The sequence below is a fragment of the Gavialis gangeticus genome, unplaced genomic scaffold (assembly GCF_001723915.1).
Source record: "Gavialis gangeticus isolate Ggan-Ray unplaced genomic scaffold, GavGan_comp1, whole genome shotgun sequence".
NCBI classification, from domain to species: domain Eukaryota; kingdom Metazoa; phylum Chordata; order Crocodylia; family Gavialidae; genus Gavialis; species Gavialis gangeticus.
In genome coordinates, this window is record NW_017728992.1 from 185,902,235 (window position 1) to 185,911,216 (window position 8,982).

The following is an 8,982-nucleotide window of genomic DNA, read 5'->3' on the forward strand; positions in this document are numbered from 1 at the left end:
GTTAGGGGCTGACCCTCTCAGCAGCACACAGGCAGAGAGGGATCTTGGAGTCAGGATTGACTCCAGGATGAGTACAAGTCGCCAATGCGACGAAGCAATATGCAGAGCCAACCGCTCCCTGTCCGGCATCAACAGGGGCATCACTAACAGGTCCAGAGAGGTCTTGCTCCCCCTCTATGCGGCGCTGGTCAGGCCGCAGCTGGAGTACTGTGTCCAGTTCTGGGCGCCGCACTTCAAGAGGGACGTGGAGAACCTGGAGAGGGTCCAGAGGAGGCCACTCGTATGGTTGAGGGCCTCCGTGGCCAGCCCTATGAGGAGAGGCTGAGGGACCTGAATCTCTTCAGTCTCCGCAAGAGGAGACTGAGGGGGGATCTTGTGGCTGCCTACAACCTTATCAGGGGCCAGCAGCAGGGACTTGGGGAAAGTCTGTTCACCAGGGCCCCCCTTGGAGTCACCAGGAACAATGGCCACAAGCTGAGGGAGGACAGGTTTAGGTTAGATATTAGGAAGAACTACTTCACGGTAAGGGTGGCCAGAGCCTGGAATAGGCTTCCCAGAGAGGTGGTGCTCTCACCTTCCCTGGAGATCTTCAAGAGGAGACTGGATAGGCACCTGGCTGGGGTCTTATGACCCCCCCCACCACCACCCCCAGTGCTCCTCCATGCCCATGGCAGGGGGTCAGACTAGATGAACTGTCTAGGTCCCTTCTGACTCATTGATTCTGTGATCAATAGTATACTGGATTCAGAAACATCCTTTGGATCATGCCATATTAAATGGGGAAAGCTTGTCTTAAAACTATTGCAGCAAAAGATAGGTCTGATTGTACTTGTAGCAACTTACTATTATTTTTCCTGTTTTAAAAAAAATGTAACTATGTATGGAATCAGAGGAACAGTGTTCTGGTGGAAATTTCAGTGATACTTTGGGGGGAATGCTGTTCAGCACTTTAGAAACCCTGTTCCAGATGCATACCTTGCTGTTAGAGGAACAAATGGCTCCATAACAGCCTTGTTTTGCTTCAAAATCGTATAATAAATTTTGAATTTTGTTTTTATGCAATAGGCTTGACTTCACTAAGATTATAGACATTAAGTTGGAGGAAAACTAAGCCTTAAAACTGTTGTGCAGTCTTTTTATTACCCTGTTGCGTAACCTCTCATTTTATCTCCCTAGTTACCTACTCTCTATCTCTTTTTGCTTCCAGTTAAGAGATCTGCTTTGGTGACACTGGTCTGTTGTTTTTAATTGCCACTTCAAAAATAGTCTCTCTTCATATGAATAAACTGATTTGACACAGTAACTGGCAGCACTGCTAAGGCTGAGATTCAATTTGAAGGACAGGGTTGGGGGCAGAGAAGTTCAGTGGCAATTCCATGTGATTTTGAGTTAGAAACAACTATTATCTAAGGAGATTATATCCTTTTGACACAGCTCTGATGTAACTGAAGGTCAAACTCTGGGTACCACATTGCTAGGAAGACACTAACAAATTGCTGGGAGCTGAGAAATAATTTACCGTTGGAGAGTGGTTTGAAAGAGTAAAAAAGATTGATTAAATGTTGAATGCAGAGATGCTATACAAGTATTTAGTTGGGCAAGGAGTTACAGCCACAAAGAGAGGAAATAGTATGGAAAAATGTAGGTGGAACATGAGGAAAATTGTCTTGAGCAAGATATTAGGCTGTGCAGGATAGTTTCCCAAGATGAAATGGCAGAAGCCCCGCTGTTTAGTAAATACTGCACAGAACAATCTTGCATTAGCAAGGCAATGGACTGGATGATCCACGACAGGGGATAGGCAGGATTTGTGCAGTCATGGGCAAAATCCTTGTGGTGGCTGGGCCGCTGGGAAAAAGCAGCAGTGGTGGAGCACAGGAGCCTGCCTGCCTTTTAGATCAGGATAACTTCTATTTTAGGTGCCTCTGAGAATTTGTGAATGCTCAGTGTTTAAAAATGACTTGTAATATGTAAATACAAACAAGTTATTCTAGGCAGGAAGGAAAGCCAGGTTGCCTGGCTGTGTGTTTCAGAGCAGCTGAATGGGTGAGAAGCTTGTATTTAGCACTAAAGATATCACAAGAATGTGGATGCAAAAAACCATTGCGTTCTTTGAGTCCTGCTAATGACTATGGGTAAACGGGAATCATTGATTCTTTCCAAGTGTTTGTACAAGAAATAGTAAATGAACTCACTCCTACCAGAAAGATGATTCTAAATAATAATTTGGCTCCTAATATAAGACATTTCTTTAAAATTAATTATAATCTTGGAGTTAACTGCTTGAGTCTCTTCCTTAAACTACCAACTTCTCCAAGGTCGTCCTTAATCTTGAGAAAGTGCCCCTGACATCAGCCAATATTGCTTAATGAATAGGTCTTGGTAAGATGTACAAATGTCTTATTTATATCTGACATTTGATTCTTATCCACATCATTCTTGGATTGCTGTTTCCTTTTATACAGTCCCTCAACACTGCTAGGATAATAATCATTGCCAACACTAGTAATGGAATGCAAAGTTGATTGCTCCATTGTTTCCAAGATGCCATGTGAAATGAATACAAAACCACAGCATAGGAGTTAAGACTAACATTACTTTTGTAAAACTGTGGTATACATACTTTGCAAGTAATGCCATCCTAAGGTTACTAAGAAAATTTTGCTTTAAACCATGTATTCCTAGAGGGTTTGAAATAATCTAAAAGTACCAATTCAGTTGGCTTTTTTATAAGGCATATGTTTGTCCTTAAATAAAATAGATCTGTGATACCTTTGGATTATAGAACAGATATTGATAGCAACTTTTAGACTTGGTAAGAAAACAAAATCTATCCAAACCTGTATGTGAATCAGTTTGAACTGGAAACCGTGGAATAAAACCATCCAGAGACTAGACTGTGTTAAGTACAGTTTACATGATGACTTTGGATTCTTATTCCATTACCAAGATTCACTTTTGTGACTCCTTTGTTCCCATGGGTTCTTTGCTTGTTTGCTTCCCCCAGCACTGCCCTTTCTCCCCCCCCGCTGCTTTGTATTCAAATGTGCGTGTCCTTCCACGGTATTTGATAAAGTGAGCTCTGCATCTCTAGATGAGGTCGAGGCCCTCCTCAGAAAATGGCAGTACAGACTAAATTAAACCCAAAATGGGTCTGAATATTTTGGATCCTATGGATTTGTATTTGAAAGCTCTGGGTTTATCTTGGGAACCATATTTTCACACCTAATGGGCTAACATTGCACGGCATCCTGTGCCACCCTTCAAAGGATCTCAAAATACCCTGATTGAGAATCACTGCTTCAGTCTATAAGGTGCAAATCTACCCTGCTTTCTACTTGACTTCAGCTCAACAAAACTAACTACATCTATAGAACAGTCTCCAAAGTTTCCTTCTTAAATCAGAAGGAAAACTTGGTTTTTAAATCTAAACTAGAACCATTTCTTTAAAATTACTCTAGGTAGAAATCTAGGGCAACGAGGAAACAGAATGTAAAACTTGACAGGTTTAATTTCTTTGGTTGTTTCCTGGCTTGCAAGGACACTGCACCTGTAATGCTTCCAGACTAACGTTTCTCAGCCAGTGGTTTTGATCTCTGCCCCGGGGATTGTGAAATCCAGATGGGAATGGGGTAGGATTAATGAAGCACTGAAAAATGTTACCAACCTACAAGCAAAGAACCTCACTCCCTTACTCAGTTCCATACCTTTCCATTCTCCAACTATTTCTCGGCACACACTAAATTGTTACTGCCATAATTATAAAAATAGGAGACTGCAAATACTTTCTGTTTAAATACATGGATACCTACTTGAAAAGCTCAGGAGCCAGTGCCCCAGATATGTGACAAGAGATTGGTTTGCTGCCTGAGTCTCTTACAGCCGTTAGAAATATGCGGGTGCAGTAAAACTATAAACTTGAACCTAACTTTTCCATACCTTCTTGCAGACATGAATAAGAAAAATTTGGGGTAGTTATCATTTTTGTTTCATATCTTGGTAAAGCCACACTTATTAGAAAAAAATAATTGTTTACTGTCAGTTTAATTTGTTTGAGGTGCTTCATTATTTTGGGTTGTGACAAAAACTTGACTTTTTAGAGTGACGCAAGTCGAGTGACCACAAAATAAAACCAGCTTAATTTAAGCATGAGTGGTTTTTAAATGTAATTAGTGCTCTACTTAACGGCCTCTACATTTTAAATAACTTGATAAAAGGGATTTGAATTGGGTTAATGGTCCCAGAGACTGAAGTCCTGCGTATGTCCACAGGGCCCGAATACTTAAAATTCTTGAATGAGGGGGAAAACATGCAAGTCTCCGCACAAGCTGCAAATAATGTTGACAGTAGTGGTAACTTACACTTGTAGTATTTTTGCTTTGTAGGTGTTTGGTAAGTTCAAGACTACAGCAAAAGCAAATTAAAGTAGTCCTCTTCTGCAGTGGTGGTACCTCGTGCAAAAATAAACAAACAGAGGTTTATAAAAGTTATTTGCCAGTTTTATGGGACTTTTTTAAATGAATGCAAGTGACTGAATTGAAAAGGCAGAGTTGAATAACTGTAGCTCAAAACTAATAAGATAAAAATGTGTGTCCAGTTTCTGTTGCATGCTAAATGATTTCCATCTGTTTTTTTTAGGTGTCTTTGTATCCAGTGTGGTTCTGGTCTTGCAGCAGCGAGCACTTTTCAAGTTTTATATGATCACCTCAGCTTTTCTGCTTGCTGCAACTTCAGTATTGGTGAATTATCATGCTTCTTTGCACATAAACTTCTACAGTGCCTACTATACAGCAGCTTCTGGAATTCAGTTCTTTCCTTATAAGGGACCCTCGCTATGGATGGCACTTTCTGTCCTTCAGCTTACCTTTGGAATTGGATATGTTACATTGTTAAATGTGCAGTCCGTATATTCTCAACTAATCATACTCGATATATTGATCCCTATAATAGGATTGATTATTGAATTACCTTTTCATGTCAGACAGATTTTAGTTTTTACTTCAGGCCTGATTCTGACATTATACACCACAGTCATTTTAGCTATGAAAATTAAATGGTTCTATTATTCTGCGCGATATGTTTATCTCCTTGTAAGGCACATGTATCGCATTTATGGATTACAGCTATTGATGGAAGACACATGGAAAAGGATCCGTTTTCCAGCAGTACTGCGTGTCTTCTGGCTAACAAGACTCACAGCACAAGCTGTCGTATTAACGTATGTTGTCAGGATGGCAGAAACTGATACAGAAAAGCAATTTTACCTAATATCTTGGGATAATTGTTGGGAATTAATTTGCAGTCTTATTATAAGTGGGTGTGATTCTACTTTAACTGTCTTAGGCATGAGTGCTGTAATTTCTTCAATCGCCCATTATTTGGGACTTGGTATTTTGGCTTTCATTGGATCAACTGATGAAGATGACAAGAAGCTTGGTTTTGTAGCACCAGTTTTGTTTTTTATTTTGGCTCTGCAGACTGGTTTAAGTGGGCTAAGGCCAGAAGAGAGACTAGTTCGCCTAAGTCGAAACATGTGCCTTTTGTTAACTGCAGTCCTGCATTTTATCCATGGAATGACAGACCCTGTGTTAATGTCTCTCAGTGCCTCCCACGTGTCGTCATTTCGCAGACACTTCCCAGTACTGTTTGTTTCAGCTTGCCTTTTTATCCTTCCAGTCCTACTCAGTTATGTCCTTTGGCACCACTATGCATTAAATACATGGCTTTTTGCAGTTACAGCATTTTGTGTGGAACTCTGCTTAAAAGTAATTGTTTCTATCACTGTTTATGTTCTGTTCATGATTGATGGCTATTATAATGTGCTGTGGGAAAAGCTTGATGATTATGTCTACTATGTCCGTTCAACGGGCAGTATTATTGAGTTTATATTTGGAGTGATCATGTTTGGAAATGGAGCTTATACCATGGTATTTGAATCGGGAAGTAAGATTCGGGCTTGTATGATGTGTTTACATGCATATTTCAACATATATTTGCAAGCAAAGAATGGCTGGAAGACTTTCATAAATCGTAGGACTGCTGTTAAAAAAATTAACTCCCTTCCTGAAGTAAAAGGAAGCCGATTACATGAAATTGATGATGTATGTGCAATCTGCTACCATGAGTTTACTACATCTGCTCGTATTACTCCCTGCAATCATTATTTTCACGCACTCTGTCTTCGGAAATGGCTGTATATTCAAGACACTTGCCCAATGTGCCATCAAAAAGTATATATTGAAGACAAAGAAAATGCAAATATCTCTAATAACAATGGGTTTGTTGCACCTAATGAAAATCCCATACAAATTGCTGAAGAAGCTGCTGATGCTGAAAATGAACTAAATGAAGACAATGACAGTACTGGAAGTGAGGAGGAGGAGGAGGAGGATGATAATGAATGCTTGACACAACACCTGAATGAAACTCTAAATGTTGACTCTGATTCACTCGGTGATTAAAATGTCACTTAAAAATCCAGTGTCAGGCTGTTTGTTTAAAATTCAGTTCAACAGAATAAAACTATCATTTATCCTTGTATACTTAAGCACAACAACAGTATCTCAAAACATTGAGTCTGTGAATGGTGGTTGTTTACTGTGGTGTGCTACTGTAAATATACCTCTAATGACTGCTGGTCTCTTTCGTGACCACCTTAAACTTGTGTACATTATTGTACATGGAATAAAATGTTTTCACATGTTTTTAAAACAAAGTTGGACAAAAACTTTTTAATTGTGATAGTGACATATGCAGACCATCAGCTGTGCCAAAGACTGCAAGCTAGTAAATGCCCAAGTAGAGACTGGTGGGGGAAGGGCGGGAGCATATAAATAAGTCACTGTGTGGACCTGGTAGGTATAAGCAGAGGTGAACAACTCTGAACAACTTGTTGACAGCTCTCTTCTTAAATGTGTAGGTAAAATAGCCATAAATTGCAGAGCTGTTTAAAAACTGAAGTTTAGGTTGGTAGAGGATTAAATATAGGAACAGCACTTACATATGTAAAACAGAATGAAATCGCTGTGCTTTCTGCTTGTTTAAGCAGTAAGATGTATGGCTGACAAGTGTTAAGCCATTTTACCTTTGAGCCCCAGTAAGATATTGAGAAAGTATTGCACATTCAGTAGACTTCCTTAAAGTTAAGTCTGAAATAGCACTGGAAAAGATGACCATACAGGCCAGCTAGCACAGACTACCGTTGCGAGGGAAACGGCAGAGAAGCTGCCTGAACAGAATACAGACCAAAGTGTTTTAGGTTTAGGTGTTTATTCCTGCAGCTCTTAACGACAGGTTATCTCAGCATCTCAAGGAAAAAATAAGTGCTAAATACTATACCCCTGGATGACATGCTTAAGATCTTGTAGATTTGACTACTGAAACCTCACAGCAATTTTCTTTTGACTTGACAAAGTATGCAAAATGCATGTAAGATAAAATTAGCTTTACATACTTGAAAAGAAGACTTTAATAGCATTGTTGTATAAGGTGTTTGCCAATTCAAGTGGGTCTTCTTCTCTTACTGTTGCCATTATCTCCAGTACTTGACTAAAAAGAGAAAGATTTCATATTTTGAGTAATATTAGCACTGTTTAGAGCATGTACATAATTAACTCTTCCAATCATTTAGAGTAATTTAGTTACTAAGAAACCAAGAAGGGAAGGATACTTCTAGTGAAAGGTTTCATCGTTACTTCTGTTAAACCCCTTAAAGTTGCCCCCTGCTGCTCAGTGGTGTAGACTCATGTTTTGGCTTGAATTTTACTTGAGCAGGGAATAATTAAACAGTCTTACATCCCAATGAAAATGTGATTCTGTTGATCGTCCTTCTAAATGACCTTACTCTGTGTGTGACAGTTCTACCAACCTCCCTTTTGGGATAAGTGAAGTATACCCCCTGTGGAAGTAAATAATTTATGTTGAGTATAGATGATTCACTGGCTCAGACCGTTCATTCCTGTTTGTGATCCAAACTGAAGTTTTAGTAGAAATACCTTCAAAGAGCAGTATTGCTGCTCATACATTTATCCTGTGATTACAAGCTGTAGCTATAAAAAGAAATCTAACTAACTCTTAGAGACCCAACCTTCACTAGCTGAACTACGCCATTAAAGGCCTGTAGCCTGACCATGTTTTTTGGCAGTATCTCACCCTTCTACATTTATGGCCATAACTTTGTCTCTTAAATAGTTAAGGCATCTTAATTTTCACTTATCACACTTCAGCTTAAGTAAAGTTAAAGCTACATTGAAGTAGCCAATTTAATATTTGGTCTTTACCAGCTTACAGCTGACTAATATACAGGATGTAAGTTCTCTGAATGCTATATGATGATATTAAAGGGCCAATGACTTCAAAGCCACAGTTTAAGCCAAGTCTTGTACCTCTTGTTACAATGAAATGACTACTATTACTGAAAATAAATGTTTCTTCTAATATCTGCTTCAGCTATAATTAAAGTGCATCTGTTTCTTATAGTACTCTGGATGGAAGCTCATGCTGTCCCCCAGGATCTGTAAATAGGGGGTTTAACAGTAAAAAACACAAAGGTGCAACAGCAGAGCATCTGCATGCAGCCAAGGAAAGGTGGGCCCTACAAGACAGCATGCACAGGGAGCAGAAGAGATCTTTACAAATTACATGCATAATGATACATAACTGTCATAAAAAAACATTTCAGCCAGTCAGAAATCACTGATATTCCCTGAAGGTTTCATGCTGCTTTGATGTTCTTTTTTTATTCAAAATGTAAAATACATGAAGTTCAGAGACTCCTATAGAACAGCAGCTGGAAACCTTTTTTTCAGGCCACAGACTGGAATGACTTGAGTCAGGTTGGGGAAAGCCAAGTGCTAGGTAGGACCTATCCATGGCTGCTTCTGCCCGTGGTGATATGGGGAAAGTACCTGTTGCCAAAGCCTGTGTCTACAGACCCTAGGTTACCCCAACCTCCACTATAAACTGTTACTATTCATAGTTTCT

At 39.5% G+C, this 8,982-nt stretch overlaps 2 protein-coding genes and 1 long non-coding RNA gene across 5 annotated transcripts in view; 1 reads left to right on the forward strand and 2 right to left on the reverse strand.

Annotated features, from left to right (window-relative positions):
• Nucleotides 1-4,308: 4,308 nt before the first annotated feature.
• On the forward strand, nt 4,309-7,044 carry RNF139 (ring finger protein 139). The gene has a single exon (XM_019528133.1). The coding sequence runs from the start codon at nt 4,608-4,610 to the stop codon at nt 6,459-6,461; it is 1,854 nt and encodes a 617-aa protein (XP_019383678.1). The 5' UTR covers nt 4,309-4,607; the 3' UTR covers nt 6,462-7,044.
• A 208-nt stretch (nt 7,045-7,252) lies between these two features.
• TATDN1 (TatD DNase domain containing 1) overlaps nt 7,253-8,982 on the reverse strand; it is a 42,486-nt gene continuing 40,756 nt past the window's right edge. For all 3 annotated transcript variants that reach the window (XM_019528135.1, XM_019528134.1, XM_019528136.1), the window contains exon 13: nt 7,253-7,548. In XM_019528135.1, coding sequence (XP_019383680.1) covers nt 7,446-7,548 — 103 coding nt within the window. In that variant the 3' untranslated portion in view covers nt 7,253-7,445. The remainder of the gene's footprint in view (nt 7,549-8,982) is intronic.
• Nucleotides 8,503-8,982, reverse strand: part of LOC109305185 — a 6,337-nt gene continuing 5,857 nt past the window's right edge. Inside the window, exon 2 of the long non-coding RNA XR_002099580.1 lies at nt 8,503-8,949. This is a non-coding gene — a long non-coding RNA (uncharacterized LOC109305185). The remainder of the gene's footprint in view (nt 8,950-8,982) is intronic.

Coding starts and splice junctions, on each gene's coding strand:
- RNF139 (XM_019528133.1), top strand. CDS start 4,608: ATGCTAAATGATTTCCATCTGTTTTTTTTAGGTGTCTTTGTATCCAGT.